At 38.8% G+C, this 27210-nt stretch overlaps 2 protein-coding genes across 7 annotated transcripts in view; one reads left to right on the plus strand and one right to left on the minus strand.

Moving 5' to 3' along the window:
- Nucleotides 1-308: 308 nt before the first annotated feature.
- THAP10 (THAP domain containing 10) lies at nt 309-7886 on the minus strand. Its single transcript, XM_072615549.1, has 3 exons — nt 7166-7886; nt 860-1040; nt 309-763 (listed from the first exon to the last, which is right to left on the minus strand). The coding sequence occupies exons 1-3, from the start codon at nt 7805-7807 to the stop codon at nt 564-566; spliced, it is 1023 nt and encodes a 340-aa protein (XP_072471650.1). The 5' UTR covers nt 7808-7886; the 3' UTR covers nt 309-563.
- Nucleotides 7803-27210, plus strand: part of LRRC49 (leucine rich repeat containing 49) — a 203352-nt gene continuing 183944 nt past the window's right edge. The window contains exons 1-7 of one of the 6 annotated variants that reach the window (XM_072615507.1): nt 7803-8153; nt 9273-9329; nt 11877-11961; nt 14768-14965; nt 15315-15417; nt 18715-18918; nt 22938-23004. In XM_072615507.1, coding sequence (XP_072471608.1) covers nt 8103-8153; nt 9273-9329; nt 11877-11961; nt 14768-14965; nt 15315-15417; nt 18715-18918; nt 22938-23004 — 765 coding nt within the window. In that variant the 5' untranslated portion in view covers nt 7803-8102. The remainder of the gene's footprint in view (nt 8154-9272; nt 9330-11876; nt 11962-14767; nt 14966-15314; nt 15418-18714; nt 18919-22937; nt 23005-27210) is intronic. The other 5 variants (XM_072615501.1, XM_072615521.1, XM_072615517.1 and 2 more) reach the window with 5 other exon arrangements.

Here is a 27210-nt window from a genome sequence, read left to right on the forward strand (position 1 = left end):
AAGATAGTTTAAGTAAATCAAATCCAACCAACAATTATGCCATTATCCACAGAAAATTTTCTGACACAAAGTTTTCACTACAAATTCCCACAGGTGTGGAGTGATAATTCTAATGGTATTAGAACTAAATAAAATACAAGTCATCAAATTAAGGTAACCATTTAAACACAAATAGCCTACTCTTACCCTAATCATTTACTATTATTTATCTTCCCCCGTACTCATTTTGTTGTTGTTTTATAGTTTTAAAGTAGTTTGAAGAATAATGATATTCTTAAGTGGTGGATGCTTGATTTGCCTCTGGAAATCTTAAATTACTTAAAAATGGGCTTGCTAATTTTCTTAAAAAAAAGGATATAGGGTGAAGAAAAAGGCTGTCAGAGGCATTTCCAGTAGCTCTGAATGTTGGAAAATTTTTGTCTCACTTAAAACAAGGCTTGTTGATGATGAAATATAAAATTTTCATGAAGATATAACAGAATTACTAGATCAAAGAAGTAATTATATACTAGTCAAGGTTAAAATCTATACTACATTGAATGACTGGATGAAGTCCGCATTCACTATGTTTCTTTTTTCACCTGCACAGCTATGTAAGATAAATCACTTTGTTCTCTCTTGTTATCCCAGTCAGTATCTGTTTCAGAATCACTGGAGTAAATGCCAAACAGGGAAGAAGTTCTCCGAACAGACCACAATTCATCTGTTTGAGTAGCTGCATCACATAGCTGTTTATTTGGTATTTTTACTTTGGCCTGAACACCTGGAAGAGAACAGACACCAGCACATGGTAAATGGATTATACTTTTAAAACAGCTCTCACATTAAGTGTCAACACAACGAAACTGCCTAAACATACCCAAACTACGATGAGGGGGCCTTTTCAGAGAAATTTGTGTACTTTTATGCGTCTTAAGTGCATGAACATCAACATCTATAGACACTAAGCCTTCTTCACAATAAGGAGGCACCGAAGTGGCATCATTAGATTGCTGATCAACATCTACTTGTGTCTGGGTAGCTTCATATTCATATGTAATCTGAAAATATAAATTAGAGAAATCTTATAGATACATGTCAACAATAAATACATCTGCTCACTCATTTTACCTCTCTGCATTTGGAAACAGTAAAATAATAAGATCTTAGTTTTTTATTATTATTGCACCATAAATTGCTACACTTTCTGGGCAAAACTGAGTTAAATATGGCCAATATTAGAAACTAAAATACTTGAACCAAATCAAGATATATTTTCCTTAAATATATAATTTAAAAAATTCTGGCTCAAATGACATATTTTGCAACCTGGGAAAAAGTCATTTACAAACACCTAGACTGCTTCAGTTTAGGTTATATTATATTTTACATATATATTATACATATATATATTTTATATTATAAAATTTATATCTCAGTAAAATTTCTAAAGCAATCCACTGGCTGGAATCAATCATGGATCACAACTATTGATTACTTAGGATTCTTACCAAAGCTTAAAGCATATGGTAACTCTTAGGAATTCAAATTTGTTCCCACTCCTACTTATTTAACTTTCCTTCCTACTAATCCTCAATACAAAGTCTTACCAGGTCAGACATCTTCAGGCCCTAAGGACATTATGATTATTCTCTACTGCAAGTCTCTGGTTACACTATTCTCTAGTTTCTACTAACAATGTCCTTTACCCCTCTATTCATCCTTTCAAGTCGGAAAGTTCCCCCTGATTCATGAGACCATCCCCAACTGCTCCAGCTCAGTTTTACTTTGACCTCTACTGCAGTTACTCAGTATGATTCATTTGGGCACTTAATCACACATTGACCACAGTGTTACTTATCGCTTTCATTTGTTTCTTTCTCTCATTTTTCCATTTTGGCTGAAGGATGATATTAAATAGAGGCTAGATAGTTGCTCAGTCTGAGCCTCACGGAACAGCAGTACTTTGGTGGGACCCACCATGTTTCTAGTAGTCTGGTTTTCAGCCCTACAGATTCAGCAACTCAATTTCATTAAGTTTAGCCAGGGGTGGTCAGGCTATGTGGAATGGATTGTTCTTAATCAAATTAATGAGATTGATTTGTAAACCAGAGTGCCATGTTATTAATGTACAATGAGAAAGTCTGCTTGCAAAGTTAAACTAACTGGTGAGCACAGACTGGATGTCCCTTCCTCTGCTCCTCCTGCCATGCCACATAGCACCCACCTTTATAACAAAATGCAGACAAGGCAAATGAACATATTGGTCATGGAAAATATCTGCCTCATCCCACACGTACCAACTATCGTATCTCTTCCAATGGGCGAGAACAGAAGATTTTAAGGGATTTGTCTTTTCGTAGAAGAGGATTATCAGAGGCAGCTAGGTGATGCTGGGCCTGGAGTCTTCTTGACTGAGTCCAAACTCAGCCTTAGACATGTACTAGCTTTGTGACCCTGGGCAAGTCACTTAAATTCTGTGCGTCTCAGTTTCCTTAACTGTATGAGGATCAAATGAAATCGTATTTGTAGAGGGTTTAGGACAGTACCTGGTACAGAGTAGGTGCTTAATAAATGTTAGTTCCTTTGTTCTTACACGCTGGGAGGCTATCATCCTTGCTATGTGGAGGTGACTGAAAGGTCTCTTGTGCTGGCTATTCTCACCCCTGATTAGTGCTGAAGACAGGGGCAAATTCTTACCTTTTGGCTCTTTTTTTTCTAGATTTTTAGGGCACTACTCTTTTGTTACACTACCTCATGGTCGACATGCTACAATTATTTAAGATTATGCTGTTTTATAGCTGTAGATTGATTACCTAATACATCATAGGTCAACCTGCCCATTTTGCAGATAAAAAATGAGCCCCAGGAAGAAGTGATTTGTCTGAGGTCAGTTAGCTTGTTAGCTGCAAGGCCTGACAACCCAGTCCAGTGCTTATTCCAATATCCCATTCAGTCTCCTTATGATAATTTCATTTTACAGGAGTTACCTTTTGTAATGGTGTCTCTTTGAGAAGGTTCTGTGAGGATAGATGACCTACTCTCATTAATATTCACAAATGACCTTAGGAAACTTTATTTTTGCAGTTGGTTCATTTATATTTTATGTCGCTTATTAGCTTCAATTTCAGGATAAAATCTGATCCTGTAAATCTAGATAAATCTTACCTAATTTGGGGCTTCTAAACCCTTGTATATACTGACTACACTCTAGTTAGATTGAATCAAAGCTCTTGGAGGCTAAGGTCTTCTGTAGAATAAAAGAATTAAAAATATACATTCTAAAGGAAAGGTAGAGAGGACTTTAAAAATCACCTGAAAACCTAATTATAACTGGATGAAAATTCACTCACAATTGTTCCAGGGGAAATGCAATCTAAGATACTTTTCATCTAAAGGACTGGGGAGGAGACTCTATTACTTGCAGACAGTCAATATTTAGATGTTTCCTGAACTAAACATTAGTTGAACTGAGGAACCTTTTTTGCTTTCAAGAAAATTCTTTTTACCAAAGTACTCAGTAGTTCCCCAATATCCACCCTAGGAATAAATAGTTTTATTTAAGGAATAGGTAGTAAAGAGTTGTTTACTTTTTTTTAAAAGGATGATAAAGTACAGCATTATAACTGTAATGTTATAATTACCGTTTAAGATCTGTGTCCAACAACTGCATACACAGAAGTGTTCCAGAATAACACTGAAGTACTTTAGAACTAGGAGAGAGTTTTGATAGGAGATATTGCTGAACTATGCAGCATTGTCATTTATTACGTTAAGGTGCAAAGTATGATCTGCATGGGGGTGGGGTGGGAAGAATACACTAGATGATTCTTAAAGTTCCTTTTAGTTTTAAGTCATTGTGGTTCTAAGAAAATAAACTTTTGAAATAAGGCAAAACTGAGGAAGCGTCAATGAAAAGAAAATTTAAAACTCATTGTTCGACTAGTAGGAGAGTTACACAGAACAGATACGTCTAAAAATATGATATAAAACTTACTTCAATGATTTTCTTGGTCAAGTATATGTTTTAAGTAGCAGTTATGAAATCTGAATTTTCAGCTCCTCTACTTACATTAGCCAAAAAGGACCATATTCATCACCCATTCATCACTAGGTCCTTTTGTACTACATATAGCACATTGCATTAAATTCTATTGGTGGACACAAAGGGGAAAAAGACATGGTCTGTGCCCACAACATAATAAGAAATGATATGTACACAAACAATTGATACAAAGTAATATGTGATATGTGACCTAAGAGATCACTGCAGATGGGGACATCAGAGAAGGTGTCATGAAGAAAGTGGCATATGCTATGGGCTTTGTAAGATAAGAAGGATGTGAACAGGGAGAGAGCAGTCAAAGGAGGAATTTCATAAGATTACAGATTTAGAGATGGGACTTATAGTCCAATCTATTTTTACAAATTTCCAAAATATTCTAATGCTATGGTGCTGTAGTGAGAAGTAGTGTAATTTCAAGGACAGTCAAGTGTAAAATGCAACAGAAAGGTTAAAGATGAACTATGGGAAAAGACTACTGGATTTGGCCATTAGAGAATCATTTGAGAAAATAGTTTTACTATAGTGGTGGGAAAAGGAGCCAGCCTGAAAAGGAGGAATAAGTAGGCTGTACAGTTGTTTGTGTAGACTACTTTTTTGGAAAACTGTGGTGATGAAAGGGAGGACAGAGGTAAAAGAGTAGCTTGAGGGTCCTTAGCAAGGTTCAAAGATTTTTTTTTTTGGATGAATAAGTCCTGAACAAATTTATAGGTAAAGGGAAAAGAGTTAATTATTTACATTTCTTGACTCTTCAAACAAACAAATGAATAGTAACAAAGATGGGCACCCCTAGAATTCTGAAGAGGGAGAAACCCATTATCTTTTGGACGAGTACTAAATATCCAGTGGCCACTACAGTGGGATTCCTGGGAAAACCAATGCCAAATAGTTCCTTTTTTGCTAAGAACAGGAAATTGGTCTGGTTGAAGGGTATACATGTTATTCAGCTACTGTGGTCCCATCTTATGGAGAGATACAGAATGCATTTTTTTTTTTTTACAAAGAAACTACCCAAATCATTAATCAACCAATAAGCATTTATTAATACTTACTCTGTACTGAGCACTTCTTAGGAATACCAAAAAAATGAACATTTCTGGCTTCAAGGATCTTATATTCTATAGGAGACAGTATTTACATGTAAATACATACAAAATACAAGGTAACTTTTCTGGGGGGAAACGGTGCCAGGAAAGATTTGGTGTTTGGAGGCAGTGAGAAGCTGATGTTAAGTATGAGGGATAGACAGTATGAGCAAAGGAAAAGAGATAAGAAAGTGCTTTGTATGAGGAACAGCCAGCAGGCCAGTTTGGCTAGACTGTAAAAAGCCATTATTACTGTAATGAGGTTGGAAAGGTAAGATAGGTTCAGGTTGTGCAGGGCACAAAGTCAAATAGAAGAGTTTGTATCTTGTCCTAGAGGTGATAGGGGGTCATTGGAGTTTAATATATGTATGTCCTTTAATGGTATGATCAGACTTATGCTTTAGGAATATAATTTTGACAGTACTGTGGATGGCCTGGAGAGAAGAGAAATTAGAGGTAGATTGACTTGTTAAGAGGATACTGCAATAGTCCAGGGCAAGAAGTGCTGAGGTTGTTGTGGTGTGTATAGAAAGAAAGGGAAAGATGTTGTGGGAGGATGATTTACAAGACTCGGCAACTGACTGGCTATTTGGGGCAAGGAAGAATGAGGAGATGAGGACAGCTCCAAGGCTGCCAACCTGGGAAACTGGAAGGATGGTGATGCCCTTCATAGAAATAGGGCAGTCTAGAAAAGGGGTGGGAGGAAAGATAATGAATTCTATTTTGCAGTTCTTGAAGTCAAGATGTCTAGGGAACATTTAGTTTGAAAAGACCAGGGCTGGATATATGAATCCAAAAGTTATCGGCCTATTGACGGCAATAAGACTCATGGGAACTGATGAGATTTCCAAAGGAGAAAATGCACAGAAGAAGAGCCCAAGACAGCTTACAGGCGAACTCACAGTTTGGGGTGGGACATGGATGATGATACAGCAAAGGAGCCCTAAGACAGGTAGGAAAAAACTAAGGGCAAGAAGTGAGTGCCATGAAGAGGGAGACAGGAGATAGCTTTGTTAATAGTAACAGCACTGAACTATATAAAGTCACTGCTCAGTCACACTGAGTTGGGTGGGTTAAGTTTTTGTGGGCTAGTCTTGGAACCTACTCACCTTTTATAATACTGTTTTCATATGTAATGATACTGCCAATTTGAGTAAATGAAATTCATCCAACGTTTATTAAATGTTTACTACTTACACAGTATTGTGTGCTAAGTGTCAAAGAACTGATAAGACACAGTCCCGAATTTTAGGGAGCTGCCAGTACATTTGGGGAGATGTGGATGTATACAATTATAAATAATAGAAAAATAGATTCTAAGTGCTGTAAGACTTCAGAGAACAACCACGTCACTTTATCATCTGATAAACACACCAAACCTCAATGAGCTTGATTAGTCTTTCAAACCTGAGGAAGTCTCAAAGCTGCTGGCAGTGCTTGGGGAAGGAGTGTCGGGTTGACCTGAGGCACCCACCGGTGGTGTGTCTGTGGGTAACCGTCGTGGCCGACTCCCTCTCCAGGACCCCATTTGGGGCTTTCTTGGCAGATACTGGAGCAGTCTGCCATTTCCCTCTCCAGATCATTGTACAGATGAGGAAACTGAGGCAAACAGGGTTAAGTGACTTGCCCAGGGTCTGAGCCCTGCTCTGAAATCAGGAAGAAGAGTTTCCCGACTCCACGCCTGGCACTACAGGCACTTGAACACCTAGCCACCATCCCCACGTCCTGTCCATGCCCGGGGTGCCCCAGCTGCCCCGAAGTGCTTGGCTGCGCTCACCCGCTGCCATTTCAGCACCCCGAAGCCCGGCCCCGTCGTCCTGCCCTGGCTGGCCCTGGCTCTGGCTCTGGCCCTGGCCCCGGCTGCCCTTGGCCCTGGTTGGCTCTGGCCCTGGCCCTGGCCCTGGCCCTGGCTAGCTCTGGCCCTGGCCCTGCCTGGCTCTGGCCCTGGCCCTGGCTGGCTCTGGCTCTGGCCCTGGCCCTGGCTGACCCTGGCCCTGCCAGGGGAGCACGGAGGACCGGTCTCCTCCCGGCCCCTTACCTTCCTGGCGGGCGCGGGGTCGTCCAGCCGCAGAGCGGCCGGCCGGGCCTCCCCGGGCCCCTCCGCCTCCGGGGGCCCCTCGGCGGGCAGGGCCGGCGCCCGGTGCAGGGTGGGCACGGCGCCCGCCACCAGCCGCAGGCGCTGCGAGAAGCGCAGGTTCTTCTGGATGACGGAGGACACGTCGAAGCAGCAGGGGGCGAAGTGGTCGGAGCAGATGACCGAGCGGTCGTTGCCCCCGTACCAGTCGGCGCGGCGGCCCCGCACGAAGCGGTCCCACAGCAGCCGCACCGAGCGGTCCTTGGGGAAGCGGAACAGGGACTTGCCCGACTTGGTGGTGTTGCCGCAGTGGGCGGCCACGCAGCGGGCCGGCATGGCGGGGAGCCCGCCCGCCCGCCCGCCGGCCGGCCGCCCCCGCGGTCTCCGAGGCCCGGCTCCTTTCCCCCGACTCCGGGCTGACTGAAATGTCGCCGCCGGGCCCGGGAGGGCGCGGGCGGGGCCGAGGCTCTCGGTCTCCCCTTCCACCTCCGGCCTTCCCGTTTGGACGGGAGGAGGAACGCAGCGGAATACGAATTTGGCGCGGGCCACTTCGGGAGCGACGCGTCGGGCCCAAATGACTAGCGGACCGGAAGTCGGGGTTGCCATAGCGACCGAGGAGCCCGCCGCTCCGCTCCGCCGCCGCACACCTCCTTCTCTGGACTTGGGAAATCCGGGAAGCCGAGCGGCTGAGAAGGAAGGCGAGGCAGGAAGCGGGCTAGCGCCAGCCCCGCCGGCCTAGCGCGGACACCGCCGTCCTCGACCCGGCGAGGAGGCCCGTACCGGAAGTCGCCGGTTACCATGGCAACCACGGAGGGGTTGCCAGGGAGATGACCCCATTTCTGCCTCTTCTCGACTCAGCTGTGGCGGCTCCTGTCACGAAGGTAAAGCCAAGACTCCGACCATGATTCCCGGGAAATACCGCACCAACCCTGGCCGGATCGCGCCGAGTAACGTACGTGTCTGGGGCCGGGTCTCCATCCCCCCTTCTTTGCACCCCGGGGTCCCCCCGAGTCTCCCCGGCTGGCGGCCGCGGGCCGCTCCTTGGGGCGCTCGGGGATGGGCGGGATTGCCTGCCTCGGTCCGCGGCTCCTCCTTCCCCCATTGTCTGACTTCCACGGGAGGGAGGGGGTCTTCCTCTGCCTCCCCCCTGCCCGCCAGAAAACGCCCCGGCTTGGAAACCCTCGTCTGGTTAAGTGAAAACCGCTGGGCCCGCCGCCTTGCCCCGCACCCTGCCTCCCACCTGGGCCTGGGGTCGCCCACGGGAGTGGGAGTCGTGCGGGCGGGGCCCTGTCTAAAGCGGGACGGGCTTTGTGTCACTCTCCGGCGCGTCCCAGAACTCCTAGTGCGCTTTTAAGCTGTGGCAGATTAGAACTGCCCCGAGACTTCTGGGACGCCCTGCGGCCTGGCCGGTTCGCCGTGGGTCAGGGTCTTGTAGTAAATGGAGACACGCGGGACGCGAAGGGCACCGTTATGAGGACCTTCCCCGCGTGGACAGAGGCTGTGGAGCTTGAGTCAGTGAAGATCACAGAAAACACCTGCAGGGGCCACCGTCCCCACCCGGGGTTCCGTTGTAGACACTTAGGCTGTGACCCGGGTCCTGGCCTCAAAGTCCGCCCGTAGCCAGCACGTCCCTCGGGCTAGCATCGTTTGTAGCCCTGGAGGAGGCTGGATCGGATGATCCCCTGGGTTCCCCTCCGCCCCCACCGGTCTAGGCTCCTGCGACTTCAGGTCGGCAGAGAACGCCGAGTTCTTGGTACCTCCAAGGGGAAGGGTGTGCTGGGCGCCCTTCGTGAGGCAGGTGCTCTTAGTACCCCAGTTTTATGGCTGAGGAAGCCGAGGTAAACAGAAGGTAAGGGACCTGTCCAGGGTCCTGCAGCTAGGAAGCGGTCTCTCTGCCTCCAGACCCAGTACTGCGTGCACTGCAACACCCGCCGCGTCTAGGAAAATGCACCTTTGTTTGGAATAGCACAGTGATTTCTACTGTAACGTTGATTTTTGATGTTTGGGCGTATGCCATTGTTTTAATGTTTTTAATGCCAACTTTTGAGAAGGTTTAATCTTCAACTTTCAGGTGAATTGTGGGCTTCATCTGGTTATTCAGACATCATCAGTGCCTGAGAAAAGCAAAGTAAGGTTTGAGCAAATTCTTATTTGAATTGATAGTTAATCATTAGGCCATACTGTTTCTGCGTGGCTCTGAAGTGATTTGAATTCTTTTAACGTGTATCTACACAAGTTCAGTCACACTGTATTTTAGAATGAGTGACTTTTATTTTGTTTATACCCACACCGTATACTCAAAATGTATTTAACAACCACAGCCAAACAAAGTTTCATCTGATTGGGGAGAATCCAGCTAATGATTTAAATGAACTTAAGGGCAAAGATAAAGCAAGACTGTATGCCCTGAGGAGGCCTCAGTTCCCTTGGGAGCTCCAAAGTTCCTGATCCTGGATCTGTCCTGTGAAAGTTTCCTTCTTTCCTGCCAACCCTTGCCTCAGTAGACACCAGCTTCTTCACTCTTCCCTCTCCTGCTCCTCCCAAGTTGAACATCATCTTTCATTTCTATGGCCCAGCTTACATTTTGGAAGGGAAAGAATTTTCATCGTCCTTCTAGTTTGTAAAGCCTTTGCCTCGCAGAGGTTTATTATGCAAGGACTGTTATTATCTCTGTTGTATATGTGGACATGGAGGATCAGAGTGGAGATGCCTCTCAAGGTTTCACGGGGATTAACTAGCAGATTCTCTGACCCTCATTGCGGGATTCTTCCCACCATATCTTGTCATCCCATAACAACAACTCATGTGTCTACTACTTTTAGTGTTTTAGAAAGCTATTTCCTCATAACAATTGTGTAAGGAAGGAATTGCAGGTCTTATTATTTTACAGATGAGGAAACTTGGGTTCAGAGAGGTTAAGTGATTTAGGGTCACATGATAAATTAGTATAAGAAACCGGATTTGAACCCAGGTATTTCCTAACTCTGGATCCAGTATTCTTCCTATTACATCATACTGCTTCCCTCTTATTAGAGGATAAAGGACAGGGCTGGACACCAAGAACTTAGCAAGGGTTAAGATAGACACCATCTGTCATTTAGGCAGGACCTGTATGACTTCTGTACACATTAGAAATCTGGCAGGCAAACTGTTTTTGGTTTCTGTTAATAAATAATGATGCCCATAGCATGATTTACTAAATCATTTTATTAATAATATAATAATATCCATCACTAGATGGATATTGTTTTACCATGAAAATAGGTTGTCAGGAACTACATGAATAGTTTTAATTCTTCCTAAACTATTCTTTTTCTCTTCTGAAGGATATTTGTACCATATGAAGTTCTATGACACTTAAACTCTCGATACTTCAACATATTTAAACTCATTATGCAAAATATGTTGATAATATATAACTGAATTATTTTAAAGTATATATTCATACTTGTTATTAATTGAAATGTGTCTTTAATATTACTATTGTCAATTGAAATCTCAAATGAGATTTGTAAAAAGCACTTGATCTCATCAGCTTGGATGTTCCCTCCGGGGACACAGATTGTAGGCCAGTCTGTACCTGCTCGTCTTGCTTGGTTTCTGCTTGGGACCCTCCTTACTCTTTTTTGACATTGTGATGATACCATTGGAACACATGGCTTGTCCTCTGGTTATTTCTTGCTTTCACTGTATAACTAGCCCACTTTCTTTTTTAACCTTAGCTTTCTTTTCTTTCCTTAGTGCCATCCTCAACCCTTCACTGTCACTCGCTCTGCTTACCCCATCACTTGCCAGTTCTTGTCACCTCTGCTTCCACAGCATGTCTCACATCAGTCCCCTCCCCTCCTCTTGTATGACTGCCACCACCATTCCAGACTCCTCAGATTACGAGATAGCCCCGTAGTTGGTTTTCTTGCCTTGTCTCTCTCCCTCCTCTGATCCTTCCTCCACACTGCTACCAAGATTGTTCTCCTTAAGTGACCACATCATTCCTCTCTTCAATAAGGTCTAGTGATTCTCTGTTACATCTAGGGTCAAATACAAACACTCTTGGCATGTAAAGCCCTTCAAAACCAGTCATCCACCTAACTTCCCGGTCTCATTAGATGTTATTATCCTTCCTGTACTCTGTCATTTAACCTGACTTTTTGGTTGTTCCTCACCTGTGACAGTCCATTTCCCCTCTCCCTGCCTTTGCACTGGCTGTTCTTTATACCTGGAAGGCACTCCTTCCTCCTGCTTCTTAGAATCCCTCCCTTCCTTCAAGGCTCAGCTCCAACACCACTGTCTAGAGTCTTTCCTGGTTCCCCCAGCTGCTAGTATCTTTCCTCCAAAATTACTTTGTGTTTATTTCATATGTACACACATACATATATAAACACATGTATGTTTACACATGTTGTTTCCCTTAAAGGCACTTTTGTTTTTGTATCCTCAGTGCTTAGTACAGTGCCTGGTATGTAATAGGTGTTTATTGTTTATTGAATGACTGATTGATAACACATTTTAGAAAATTCAAATATACTGCTCATTTTTGTTACATCATACTTCCAAAATGAATTTTCAAGGGATTATGATGGTCATAAATAAGATGACAGTTTTCAGTGATACTTAATTTTGTGATGTACATTATTACATTTTCTCTCAATCTTTTTTCTCAAACAATATTTTGCAGTTTGAACTCAGGCTAACTAAAGACTCATCTTTCCATAATCGACTTTTGCAACATGATCTAGAAAAAAACTACTCAAGCAGACAAGGTATTGTCAATGTCCAGAGATTGATTTGTTTTATATTTCCCTGAATGAATCTAATTTTTGATAAATGTAGAATTCCTAACAACAAAATAAAAGGATAAATCAGAAATAGTTTGGTCTGGGATTATTTTAGATATTATTTAGTTCAGAGTTGATTTCACAAATGGGACATAGCAAAATGTTCATAATACATGATAGCATTGGTTCTTAGGTTCTGAGTATGTGACTGAGAGAAGGGAGGGGAATGGCCATAGTTCCAAATAATGGAATTTGGATGAAAAGCTAATTGCTAAAAGTGAGAAGTTTGGGAAAAATTTGTTTTGGAAAATAGAGGAAAGAATGGAGAGAAAAGGAAGTAGATGGGGAAAATTATTTTTCTAGTATGCTAAGAGGATACACATATGATTGGGCATCACGTTCTAGAAAGTGCACTGTGATACTTGGTTGTGTGTCTGTCATGTCTTACCCTGACTTCCACTCCTTTTTGTGTGCCCGGCTGCATTGATTTCTGGTCATCTGCAGTTACAGCCTGTTGTTTCAGACTCTTCATTGAGGACTTAAGCTGTTTCTCTCGATGATTCGCTTGTGGTTGCTTACCACTTAACAGCTGCTTGGGGTTTTCTAATAATATCTCATTTGCCCTAATCTCTTGGTGAATGGTGTTTCAGCTCTGGTAGACTGTCTCATCTGTAGGCCTTCGTTATTTTTAAAAAGTAGATTTTTATGGACACGTTTCATTTTTACATCACCTAGCTGGGTATGCTGTATCCCTCCCAATGACTACTACCAGAAAGCCATCCCTTATGACAAAAAGATTTTTAAAAAAAGAAGAGGAACAAATCAGTAAACCAATCAATATATGTTAAATATATTTTATAAATGCATGACATTATATACAGTGTTCCACACTTGTGGCCCTTCTACCAGGGAGGGAGGTTGTCTTTTCATATTTCTTCCCTGTGGCCAAGTTTGTTCTTTGTAATTTTGTAACATTTTTCATTCGTTTTGTAGTTGCTTTTCTTTCCATTTACATTGTTTTAATCATGTGTATGTTGTTTTCTTGACTGCTTACTTCACTTTGCATCAGTTCATGTAAGTCTTTCCTTGCCTCTCTCTGTGTTCATCATAGTCATTTTTTCTTGTAGTGCAGTATTTTTCTATTACATTCATATACCACAATTTAGTCATTTCCCCTATTGATGGGCATCTACCTTGTTTCCAGTTCTTTGTTACCCACAAAAAGCGCTGCTATAAACATTTTAGTGTAAACTAAATGTGTCTACAATGTGTAAATGTTTAGTAAAAACCTTTTTTTTTTGTCACAGACCTTGGGGTATGTGCAAGCCTTCATTATTGAGGGCTGTATCCAGATTTTTGATGTGTAACATATAGAAGACATTGGTTTTATGGTTCAGGAAACAGGAATTAAAATTTCTGTTGGGCTAACTCTCATAGCCAAATGGAAGACCTGTAAATAATAATGCTACCCATATCTTCAGCATATTCTATAACATGCTGAAAATATAGACATTTGGATTCAGTCAAAGGGCTGTACTTGAGGACCTAAGAGGGCCACATGTTACCTCGAGGCCACAGGTTCCCCATCGTGTTCTAGAACTTCATGCCATTTTGGTGTTGTACTCTCATCTTTCCAAAAATATGTGCTGAATAAGGTACTTTGGTTCTCTTTTACTATGTTATTTAAGTAGAAGAATCATTGTCAACTTTCCTCTCAATTTTCCCACAACATATATATCCATATCTTCTACTCCAAACAGACATGTCTACTTGATATCATCTGTGGATTCATACTGTCTAGATTGTCCTACATGTCTGTTATTCTATCTTCTTTTAGTCTTTAGAGTCCACCTCAAAGGAATTTCTTCCAGGAGAACATTCCACCCTTCCCAAACCATACAATCACCGTTAACTTTCCATCCATGAATCAGTCTTCACTTTTTCACTTGTAGATACTTACTTTTTATTCATTCTTTGTTTTAAAACACACCTTCTTGGACACCATTGCCCTGTATGTACATGGGATATTCCAGAAATCTTAGTGCAATTTTAAGCTTTTGGGACATTCTGTATATTGTTTCCCCCATCATAATGTAAGCTCTACAAGGGCAGGGGATATTTTGGGTTTGTATTGGTATCCTCAGTGCTTAGAGTGGTGTTAGCACATAAGAAGTACTAAATGAATGATTTTTCCATTCATTCATATATGCAGAGAGCCTTTCCTTTTCAATTTGCTTATTTTTATATATGTTTATTTATCATGTTTGCATGCAAATTTTAAAGCTCTATGAGGGCAGAGATTCCATCTAACTCCAATTCCATCCACCCCACTATGATATTCTGTTCTCTACCTCAATGTGTTGCTATGAGGATAATGCACTGGAAGCCTTAAAGTGCTATAGAAAAGTTATATGTTCTCTGGGCAACAAATGAATGTTTATTGAGGATGATGTAATTCACTTTTTAAGCTTGATTGCAGTTCTGTCCATTCATAGAACTGAGTGTACAAAGAAAATGTGAACGATGAATGAAAAGAGCATTTATTAAACACTTATTATTGGAAAACACTTATTAAGTGTTTACTCTGCCTCCATAGTAAATGCTTAATAAGTGCTTTGTTCATTTATTCATTCTTCACCTTTTCTTTGTACATGGCTGAAAAACAATAAAAATGTGTGAGGAACCAACCTAAATGATGGTATGAAGAACATGTGCTATGACAAATTTTCCATTTATTTCTTAAATCAGTTATACTATCTAGTTTATGATTACTTTTTTAAATATTTTGAAGGGGATGGAAGAGTAATAAGTCCTTCACCTCGTAACAAACCATCATTCGTCCCATCCACAACAAACATGACAGACCTTTGTGGACTGGAACTGAAAAGTGGTGCAAACTCTTTATCAGCATTTGGAGATTCTTCCATTCAGACACCTACAAAATCCAGAATTCGACAGGGCTGTCACAGTGCTGGCCCAAATGTATCTGGTAATGAAAGACTATCATCTTGCTAAACTAGAAGAGTGTTTTAAAATTTAAGATTAGGAGTACTAGTTTATTATATATGTATTTCAATACAGACAGCATAAGAGTAGTTTTTTTTTAAATTTGAATTTATATATGAGGTAAAGAGAAAATTATTTGGAATGGATGCCACATAGAGTTTTGGTTTGAAAAAAAAAAGAAAGGCATCTCATATGTAATAATTTTAAAATAAGGAAAGATATAGAATAACCAAATTCCAAAAGAGCTATTTGTAGATAAGGGAATTAGAATATAAAGCTACTTTGGTGTAAAATATTTTGAAATTTCAGTATTTTATGTTATTTTCCAATAGGTGATCATGTCTACTTGGGGAGCTCATCAATGCCTGCATTTCCAGTTCTTCATCGTTCTAATGAAGAGAAAATTCTTTACTCAGATAGGTTGACTTTAGAAAGGTAAGACACTTTAAAACTATGTGTATTGGAAAAAAATTCAGAATCTATACCAAAAGGAGCTAATATTATCATAGCACTGTTCAGAGAACAATAATTATGAAAGAGAGAAAACCAAAATAATAAGATTTAGAACTGGAAGGGACTTTACAGATCTTTGGGTCCAGGCCTCCCATTCTACAAGCAAGGAAACTGAAGGCCATACAAGCATTTTGACTTACCCATGCATATAGGTAGTTGATTACTAAGCCAGAATACCATTGCTGCCCTTCTGGCTCCAAATCCATGATACAATTTGTGGCTGGCTTAATTTATATTTGATAATTTGGAAAGGTATGAATACTATGCTGTGGAAAGCAGGAAGAAACCTCCCTGTTTCTGGCCAATGTTAGATAGCATATGAAAATAAAACCTTCAGTTGCCTGTACTAATGTTAACTCCTGAGCAGCACCCACCGGCACAATAGCCCTCACAAACAGTGTGGAAAGAAAGAGCCTGCACTATGGTGTGTAACTGAGAGTCCAGTTCAGTGGCATTTCTCTAACCTTAAGCTGTTTGTTTTTGTTTTTTTTTTGTATTTCCAGTACTGCCTAACAATGATATGCAGCATACCTGCAACATCATTCTCTAACTTTTTGTGGTCATTTTTGTTTAAGCTTTTAAAAATCTACAGCATTATCACAGCTCTTCGTTGTCATTGATACCAGAATTCTGGCAGGATTAAAATATTTTGGTACCAAAGAACCTCAGGATTTGCTTGTCCCTTCCAACTGTAGGAATCACACATGTAGAGAAGACATAAATGAAAAATGGAATTGTTGTTATTGCTAACTTGTTTTTCATTTGAAAACCATTTGGGGTTTTCTTGGCAAAGATAATGGAGTGGTTTGCCATTTCCTTCTCCAGCTCATTTTACAGATGAGTAAACTGAGGCAAACAAGATCAGGTGACTTGCTCAGGATCATACAGCTAGTAAGAGTCTGAGGCCAGGTTTGATAAAAATTGGTCTTTCTGACTGTAGGTCCAGCACTCTACCCACTGTGCTACCCAGCTGCCCCAAAAAGTGGAATACTCATGCTCTATTAGCAAAAATTCAATTATGTGTAAACCAGTTCCATCAAATATGGTAATAAAAAGGAACAAATGTAGTGAATTTGATATACTTAGAAAATAAAATGAAAATATTAAAATAACTATAGTACCTATTTTGAACCAATTTCTTAATGATATATTTCTTTTAAAATTATAGCCCTATCAGCCAACATAATTTAGTTAGAAATACTATTAATTTGTGCCTTGATTCTGACAGCTTTCAGAATGTCAGTTATATCTGATTTCTTTTCATCTTGGTTTAAAGTTATACAAAATTAAATTATAAATATTTCTTTTCTGTTACAGTCAGCTCCCTACTCAGATTATCTCCATGTTGATAGAGGCTGTAAATGTTTCCCCTCCCAAATGTCATGCTCCTTTTAGATTCCTGCTTCTAATGGCAGCCTCAGTCAGAACCCTCCCTCCTAGTCTCCTTCCTCCAGATCGTAAAAGAACGTTTGCAACTTTGATGTTTAGGACTCATAAAATGTCCTGAACCTATCTCTACTATATTCTTTACATGTATATTATGACATTTTATGTGCATTTAAAAAATGCCAGTTGTCACACAAAACAGAATTCATACAGAATGAGGGTTTTATACCCACTCTTGTATAATAGTCTATTTCATGGTATGAGAGGAAAGAGGAAAAATTTCCCCCTTGCATCATGGTACACTGGGAAGAGTGCTAGGTTTGATATCAAAGGTCTTAGGTTCAAATCCTGCCTTTGCTATTACTCAAGTCACTTAAACTCTCTGAGTCTCTGTTTCTTCATCTACAAAAATAAAATGAGTGAACTGGACCAGATAAACTCTATACTGATCCTGTCCAGCTCTAAATCTTTGATTTTAAATTAGGGATGAACACAATGACATAAATTTTGGGTCTTCATGGAATTTTTTCTTGAAAGATCATTTTACCCTTTGTTTAACTGCAAAATAAATTGGACCTCATTAAGAAACTGCCTTTTTGGTTTCTCCTTTATAGGTGCTGCTGAGGGCTATTGGGGGTGTACTTTAGGGTTTTTTTGGTAGCCTGTAATACTCTATCTTTGGTGTCCTCTTCTTCCCCTCCCACCATCCAAGTAGGATTTAGTTTAAAAGTTTTTTAAAAAGTTTACAGTTTTATTTAGAGTTTTTGCGAACGGATACTTTTCCATGACATTCAAACAGCCATCCCTTCTGCGTAAATAGATTTTTAGGGATAGGGACCAGACCTATGATTTAAAATTGATATAGGGAATTCTCAGGTGAGAAAATTCCTTCTACCAGTGAAGGCTGGCACCTTCCCTGTGACTTAGAGCATTGCCCATTACTCTAAAGGTTAAGTGACTTGTTCAGGGTCCCACAGTCAGTACGTTTAGGGCTTGAAGTCTTTCTGACTTTGAGATTAGCTCTTTAATTACTCCACTATTAGTGACTCTCAAAATAAATATTTATTACTTCTAAAATATTTGTCATGTACTGATTCTGTATGTATGTATATCTATGTATATGTATTTATATATGTATGTATATTTAGTTTGCTCATCCTGATCTGTATTGTTCTGGCTTGTTTACCTACAAGTGTGAAAACTCCCTAAGGACAGGAATTCTAACTTAAACACTATGCACCCCCTAGTGATATGCTGCCAAGAGTTTATGTTCAATGTTCTTCTCAGCATATATGTGTGTGTGTGTTTGTTCTATGTTGCTGAAGAAGACCATGTCATCAGAGAAATGATGACATGACTTGCACCTGACTTTGTTTTGAGTGAGGGAGGGCTGTGCAGGTCACCAGCCTCACTTCTCCTCCAGAGCCATCTGGATCCAGTGACCAGATGGTCATCAGTTTGACTGGAGATGACTCAGGATGAGGTAATTGTGGTTAAGTGACTTGCCCAAGGTCACACAGCTAGTGAGTGTCAAACGTCTGAGGTGAGATATGAACTCAGGTCCTCCTGAGTCCTGCACTGATGTTCTATCCACTGCACCACCTAGCTGCCCATCAGCATATATATATATATTTACATATATATATACAATATGTATATGTACACACATACACATACACATATACACATTTATCATACACACACACATACATATATATACACAAAATGAATGTACAAACATTGATAGTAGAAATAGATATATTAGTGCAGCATTAGGATGGAAACAAGAGCAGCAAAACATACTCTTTAATATCTTTTTCTTTCATATTCTAGGCAAAAACTGACAGTTTGTCCTGTGATTGATGGGGAAGAACACCTTCGTCTGTTGAACTTTCAACACAATTTTATAACTCGAATTCAAAATATTTCTAACCTTCAGAGCCTCATATTCTTGGATTTATATGATAACCAAATTGAGGAAATAAGTGGACTTTCCACACTTAGGTCCCTTCGTGTTCTCTTGTTGGGGAAGAACAGGTATGAGGTGTAAGAGGCATGTTTTTTAATGTTTTTCAATGGGGAAGACTTTAAATGTCTATTTTATAGAACACTTGTATCTGTAGCACTAATATTTGGCACTTCAGTTTTTAGGTGGGACTCAAGCAAAAAGAATAGTGTGTTTGTTCAATTATTGCTATTAGATGGCTAGAGGTTTTGGAGCTGTATGGGAGCTTAGAGATCATCTCATCCAAACCATTATAGAGATTTTTTTTATCTAAACAGCGATTTTTAGCCAGTTTGATAGTCTTATGTCTTTCTGATCTTTAATACCCTCAGCCATCCCTACCTTATATACTTTACTATGTGTGAATCAATCAACATTTGTTAAGTGCCAGTTGTGTGCCAGGGACTATGCACTATTACTCAGGATATAAAGAAAGGCAAAAGACAATCCCTGCCCTTGAGCAGTTCACAGTCTATTGGAGGAGACTATGCAAATACCTATGTATGAAGAAACTATAGGGTAAACAGGAAATAGTCAACAGAAGGAAGGCAGTAGAATTCAGAGGGATTGGGAAAGTCTTCCTTAGAAGGTGGAATGGTAGTTGGGATTTCAAGGAAGCCAGGAGGTACACATGAGGAGGGACAGCATTCCAGGTTTGGGAGAGAGCTAGTCAGTGAAAATGCCCAGTCAGGAGATGGTATGCCTTGAGGAAGGAACAGCAAGGAGGTCAGTGTCCAGTGACTTTCACGGGGCATGGCAAGGTGTAAGAAGATTGGAAAGGTGTGTGTGTGTGTGTGTGTGTGTGTGTGTGTGTGTGTGTGTGTGTGTGTATGTGTGTGTGTGTGTGTGTATGTGTGTGTGTGTGTGTGTGTGTGTGTGTGTGTGTGTGTGTGTATGTGTGGGGGTGCAGATTATAAAGGGCTTTGAATACCTTATGGAGGATTTTGTATTTGATCATGTAGGCAATAGGAAGTTTATTGAGTAAGTGATTATTGATGGCAGGAGATAAGGTCATGGCATTTAGATATGAAAGGAGCTTCAGAGATCATCTAATCTAAATTTCAGGCTTCAGTCTCCAAGCTTTTTTCATTTTACATTTACGTGTTACACTTTTGATTTCTTTGGAGTGCTAGGCACTTAGCAAATATTTGTTGATTGGTAGATCGATTCTTATCCACATATTGGCATTTTTGAGAAGCATTTAATGTATATCCTCAAAGGGATAACCTGGGCCCTTAATGTATACCATGTGGTATAATCATAATTGCTAACTCTCTTGAGATTTGCATACATGTGTATATACATATATTTTAATTTTATCTGTTCAATTTTTTAAAAAATTTTAACTTAATTTCAATCTATTTAATTTACTATTTTAAGCAAAGACTTGTACTTTTCCAGCTTCAACAGATAGCTCCTGCCACATCCACAAGGGAGGTTTGTTTAACTGATTAACAAAATAAAAAGTGATTTTTCAGTAAAGTGTGATAAAACAGAGATGTGGCCCCTATCCCAGTTAGGTTCTAATTCTCCTACATTGTGTAAATCTTGGATTCCCTATTGTTGCCACTATCTGAGGCTAAAATGAGAAGAGATCTTTTTCTTCAAAGATCTTGCCCTCACTTTTTATTTTGTTAATCGGTTGAAATAAAGAAAAAAGCAGTTCACCAAAATTAGTCGTTTAATTCTAATAGCATATGCAGTGTTCTGCATCTGTAGTTCCCTAGTTCTATAAAGAAGGAAAGGTGTATTTTTGTGTCTTTTTAGGTAGGCCAAGCTTGGTCTTTATAACAACAAAGAGTTCAGTTTTAATTTTGTTGTTTTCATTCACTTTGCAGCAGTCATTGTGTATCTTGTTTTCCTAGCTGTGCTTACTTTATTGTGCATTCATGTACATTTTCCCACATCTCTATGTATTCTTCATAGTAATTAAAATATCATTTTCAAGTTAGGAGAAACTTGAAGCTGTTTGAAAGTAGTAGAGGGCAGAAATTTAAGATGCTTGAAAAGGGCTTTAATTATGTGGACAAGTCACAAATCTCAGTCGCCAGTTCTGACTGATTGTCCTCCAGATTCTCATTTTTACCTAACTAATAAATATTTTTACTTGTATCTTAAACTTAGATAAGTCTAAAATTAAACTCTTTTTTTTGGCCCTTTTAGCTCATTTCAATTAATGTTTATTTTCCCTGAATTTATTTCCTTAACTTTCTTCTATTTCTTCTATTACCCATTTTTTTATTCTGTTTTCTCTACCAGAGAGAATGTTCTTCAGGCTGTGAAGTCCTAAGGACTTTTCCAACCTTCGTATTTTACAAGTCTATGAGAACAGAAATGGTTACTGTGGAATTGAAAACCAAAATAGGAGAATGCTTATCTTTCTTTAATAAGTCAGTCTCACCTGGTTTAGATGAACCACATTCTACAGTAAGATTCTAATTATTTCAGGTCCAAGGCGTACATTCTCCCTGTATGTCTGTAGTGGCTGCTGCCTCAGAGGCTGGACTAACAACTGTTCCTCAGCGCTTTTGCAACCACAGTGGTGGCAATGCTCCCTGGACCTCGCTGCCCTACAAATGCTTCTTTAATTGATTGATTCAGGTTTGGTGGATCCATGACCTGAAATAACCACTTTCCTGCTTCCATTGAAACTGTAGAAGTGAGAAGTGTATTCTCTGTATTTAAAGTGCAGAGGGAGCCTGGGCATGGCCAGACTTCTACTAATCTGAGGAGATGGAGGGAAGAGGCAAAAAAAAAAAGTTTGGAGAGAAAGAGGCATTTGTCCACCATGCAGTGGTAATTCAGCAGGTTTTTGCAGAAAGGAGTGGTAGTTAAGGAAGAAATTTAGAGAAGAGTTGGAGTTGAGAGAGGGGTTAAGTGTGAGCTGGATGGGTATAAGGATTGAGACTGGGGCCGGGAATTCTGGGTTTAAGAAGAGAGGTTAGTGAAGTGGTAAAATGGTAGAGAAAGAATGAATATTATAACTCATTTTATTCATTATATAGTAAAGATTCCGTTTTTCTTCACAAGCTTGCAGACTAGACCCTTACTGCTATGTATGAAGGTAATATTACACATTCTAGCAGGTCACGTAAAAGGAACCTCTTTAATCAGACTGATTCCATGGCTAATTAGGGTAGGACTTCCAAGTTTCATGTAGGCTCTGCTTGGTTCATCAGTCAACTAGACAGAGTCATGAGACTAAGATAAATCTATTGAAGGTACTACAGTATTTACTGTTTTGCTACAGTGTGACAGAATATTAGTTCTTAGTATTACAAAGTCATTTCTCTTGAATGTGTGATTTTTTAAGGTTTGCTGCATTTTAAGATATAATTTTTATGATTTACTAGTGTAATTTTCTATAGGAAATTGTAATACCTTTGAAATTATAATATATATCAATGGGAAAATATGAATTGATTTGGAAAATACATTTGACATAAAAATTAATTCAAAATCCAAAATTTTATGGCTGTTGCTTTTTTAAATGAGGCTTATCACAACAACAAAAATCTATTTTATATTTTGTTTTTATAAAACTGAGCCTAATATTGTGCTTTATGGCTTGAAAACTGTTTCATATCTTACAGCAACCCTGTGACACAGGAACTTTAAGTTTTATTATCTCTATATTATAGATAAGGAAGCTAAGGCTCAGTGACTTACCTGTAGTCATATAGTAATTGTGTAAGGTGATATTTGAACACAGATCTCCCTCTCTCCAAGCATACTGTCAAATATACCTGCTAGAGTGATCAGCCACTTCTGTTTTATCTTAATAACTAATAGGAATAATAAATGATAAGATGAAGGAATCAGACTAGATGATCTCACAGGTACCTTCCAACTCTTAACATTTAATGCTGAGATGAGTACTCTGTTTCTAAATAGTTGAATAAATAAATATGGAAAATGAAATTCTACTTTGGCATATAAGTCAGAACAAGATTGAAAGTAGAGAGATTTCTTAAGATTTGTCTGAAGATAAAGTTTGTAAATTGCTTTTTATCAATGAAAAGCAACTTTTGTCAAAATTTAAACATTTCAGAATTAAGAAAATCTCAAACCTGGATAATCTGAAAAGCCTGGATGTATTGGATCTTCATGGAAATCAGGTATACCCATTTTTATTTCTTTGAAAACAAAGTCAAAGAAAAGTATATTTCAAGTATGTTTCCTCTTAGTTTTTGTGTGTGTATGTGTTTTTTAAAAAGAAGCTCCTATATAAAAGAATTTTTAAAGATGCTTTTATTGATTTATCTGAAATTTAGTCATTCAAAAAGCAAAGGTATATACTATCATGGAAACTCCTCACTGGAATGATGGCAAATTAACTTTATTAAATAGATAATTCAAAATCCTGACCATGTTGATTTTTGTTTATTGGTATCCCTATATATGCCCAGTTATGTATCTATTCTTATTTTATTTCTGTTGTATCATTCATTTGGTAGTTGGTTAAGGAAACAACATATGAAATTTGGTATTTGTGGAGTCAACAGTAATATAACTATATGGTTGTTATATTTTTCCTTCTTTTTAGAGCAAGTGTCCCAGGTAGTGTGTATATCAGATAAATGATTCTTCTATTTATTTTGTAACCAAGTCTTGTTGATTCTTTCCTTGTCATCATTATTAAAGTTTATTTAATGCTGTAAAGTTTGCAAAGCATTTCACATTCATTATTTTACTTGCACCTCATGACATCCCTTGAGTTAGGTACCACACGTTTTATAATCCTCATTTTAAATATGAGGAAACTGAGACTAAAGCATGTTAAGCGTCTTACTTAAGGTTCCACAGCTTTTACGTATCAAAGTCAGGATCTGATCCCAGCCAGGTCTTCGTGGCTTTCATTTCAGCACTCTGACCATATTGCTAGATGCCTCTCTAGCTCCCACTTTCTTTTCATGTATGTTGTTACCTCCTGAATGTAGGCTCTGATCACCAAATATAAGGATTGCTAAAATATCCTCTGACACTAAAAATATTCACACTTTAGATAAGTGGTATTAAAAAATGTCACTCCATCTGTCACGCATCCCTGTCTTCCCTTGTATGTTGTACTTTTGGCAGTGAGCAATCTTGCCTATTTCTAGGCCTGACTCTGGTGGTATTTGTTACTCCTTAATTTCTTGTGTGCTCTCCTCTTACCTGTCATTCCTTCTAAAATCCCTCTTTTCCTTCTAGCTGGTCTGCCTTCCATCGGCCTGTCCCTTTACTCTGTTCTGCACGCTGTTGCCAGCACAGCCATTCTGAAACGCCTTTTTGTCGTCTTTATGCCATCATTTGGCATGCAATAAATCTGTAGTTTTGAATTGCCATTTAACTTTTCTTTCATGTCTTTTCTCTCATCAACTGCATTTCAGCCCCTTGTGAAAGAATCACAGCTTTTCTAGTACAAGAACATTGAGGACACTTACTAAATATTGTTTTGATTGCTTGATATTTATTTCTTTTGAGTTAAGTAATTATCATTAATTAAAATATATATGCCTCAAGGTTAAATAACACATTAAACCAGTTGTTTGCCTCACAAGGTTGTTGTAAAGACCAGATAAAATAATAGTCCTATATTGGAAAATTGTGTTCTCTTTGTACTACTATGCATAGGAGGATTTGAGTCTTTACAATAATGCATAATTTAATCTTTCTCCCTATGCTCCCCCCCCCCCAAATAAAGCTATACGCTATAGAGAGCAGAGCAGAATTTTCTGGTACTAAAGAAATACTTACATTTAGAAAAAGCAATATTAAATCTGCCTCTTACTCTCCTCTCCTGTGTTTTGTGCCCCAGGTAGCTTCTCACCTTCTTCCTTGTCCCAGCTTTGGTAGTATCTTCCCTCAATTTCCTGAGTACCTCTCTGTTGCTTCTCAATGCTACCAATGATCTCATGTTCTCCAGGAATACAGGAAGCAAGTTCAGATGTCACTTGAGTTCTCTTAATTTGTCCAATGTATGAAATGGATTAGGACTGTACTGGTTCATTGTTCCTATAGTTTCATGGTCAAATTAAAGATTCTTTAGTGAATTTTTATTTAATTTCCATGGACAGTGACAGAAAAGTGGTTGTACATATTTAAATGTTTTGTCCTGATTTTGAACATGACATTTTGAATGACTTCATATTTTTATAATACTTTAACATTTTTCAAATCACTTTCATATCTTATGTCTTACAAGATCCTCGTAACAACTTTATGCCATCTAACTCCTAATTTCTATTATTGCCTGAACTAGATCTTGAAACTCACTAACCAGTTTTTACTCCTTTTATGTAAAAAACTAAGGCAAAAAATAAAAATAAAAAAATGAAACCAGACTGTCCCATCTGAAAAACATTTTTTGTTAATTAAAACTTTTATGAAAATACTTCTTTTGCCTCAAGAAGAACCCAAAATAAGATAGGGGAGGGAATACTCTACAGTATAATTTAACTTTGTACCTTCATTCTAACAAGATAACTTTAAATAATTCACGTGTTTTAATTCTAGTTTACCGTCTCACATATCTTTCATTGATTTTATGAAAGAAAGTTATAACTTCCTAACTCAAACATATTTAGTCACATTTTTTAGTAATAGACCCATATTAGGAACAAGTTAGGGGATAAGGTTAAAAGAGATGTACGCCTGAGCTATTTTCAATAGTTTCAGTAAAAAGGAAATTGGTTTTAATATATGACCGACAAACTTTTCAATTTTACTTTTTTTTCCTTCATTACCAGAAAAAAGCTGATGAGTGGAAAATAAAACAAGCATGAAACAACTCCCAAGATAAAATTGTAAGCTATGAATGATACAGACATAGTTTAGCATCCTACTAGAATATTCATCAGCTTATTTTTGTAATGTTTATTTCAAACCTTTAGAAAATCAGATGTAATACCTATCTGTATAACTTAATTTTTTTATACAAGGTATTCACAATATCTGTGTAAAAATGAAAATTATCAGACATCAGTTTTTTTTAAAAAATGAAGCATTTGTTGTAGTAGGGGAGGGAAGGGAAAAAGCATTTATTAAGCACCTACTATACGCCAGACACCATACTAAGAGCTTTGCAAATATTATTAGTAGTGTTCTTTTATATATTTAAACTTTTACAGAATTCAAAAATCAAGGAGTCTTATTTTTTCCTAAGTATTTTTACATTTTTACATACATATTCAAGTGCATAGAAAATAATTAAAGAAGCAGCATTTTGATTATGAAGGACAAAATTTGTACATGTACACACATGTATTTCTGTGTCATGGTATCATTGAATTGAAATATAGCTCAGAGGTCATATTATCAATGACAGCCAATACTTTATCTTGTTCCATTCCCGTTCTTGTTAGATGCTGGTAGGGTCTACGACTCTTTGTTTCTGATAATTCTCAGAACTGACTAGCTTTGAAGCCCTCTGTAATCCCAGGCCACTGAAGGACTGACAGTTCAACTAACTGTGGTACTAATTTTGTCTGACTCTGACAACACATAAAGAGCCCAATGCTGTCCCATTGGGGGAACCTTATTCTCTTTAGTATACATTCCTACCCTGGAAGAGCAGCAGTGTCCTGGGCTAAGGCAATATAGAGAGAACTCAACAGCAACAGTAATGAAGTACCAAATTGCTAGATAAGGCAGGATTGAGGTTTCTCAAAAGACCGAATCCTATTAACCACTTGCTTTTAGTTAATGCATGTAGAGCTCAAGGCTGTAGTGTCATGGTAACATAGATTTAGAGCTGGAAGGGACAATAGAGGCCATTGAGTTCAATTCTTTATTTTGTTTCTTAACTTTCATTTTATTTTGCTTTTTTAAATTATTGTATTGAATTTTCGCTCTCACCTTCCTCTCCTTAACTGGGGAACAAAACAAAACAAAATAAGCCTTCTAACAAATATACATAGTTAAGTAAAACAGATTCCTGAATTGACCATATCCCAAAATGTATCTTATTCTGCATCTTCTGTCTCATCTCTCTGTCAGGAGGTGGTCAATATACTGTGTAGTTGATTCTCTGGAATCTAGGTTAGTTTTTGCTCCACTTATTTTATAGATGAGGAAACTGAGATACAGAGGAATTTTTAATTGACTTGCCCAGAGTCACACAACTCTGAGACAGGATTTGAACCTAGGTCTATCAAACTTGAAGTCCAGTGTCCTATCTAGTTGGTTAGGTGAGTTTAACTTGTCAAATAAATGTATGGAATCAACTGGGACTTTGAGTTTGTATCTTTTTTAAGAAGAAATAATTGGAGTCTGCAGTGGATGTATTTCTAAAAGAAACAGAACATTATATATTAGTAACATAAGGTATTGAACTATATCAT

This window comes from Notamacropus eugenii, chromosome 1, assembly GCF_028372415.1.
Source record: "Notamacropus eugenii isolate mMacEug1 chromosome 1, mMacEug1.pri_v2, whole genome shotgun sequence".
Lineage (NCBI taxonomy): Eukaryota > Metazoa > Chordata > Mammalia > Diprotodontia > Macropodidae > Notamacropus > Notamacropus eugenii.

What these genes read in the sequence shown, in the direction of transcription:
- THAP10 (XM_072615549.1), bottom strand. Translation starts at nt 7,807, where the DNA reads ATGGCAACCCCGACTTCCGGTCCGCTAGTCATTTGGGCCCGACGCGTC. An exon ending in ACCCCGCGCCCGCCAGGAAG is followed by an intron (nt 1,041 to 7,165) that starts GTAAGGGGCCGG and finishes TTATATTTTCAG; the next exon opens with ATTACATATGAATATGAAGC. An exon ending in GCCCCCTCATCGTAGTTTGG is followed by an intron (nt 764 to 859) that starts GTATGTTTAGGC and finishes GTTCTCTTCCAG; the next exon opens with GTGTTCAGGCCAAAGTAAAA.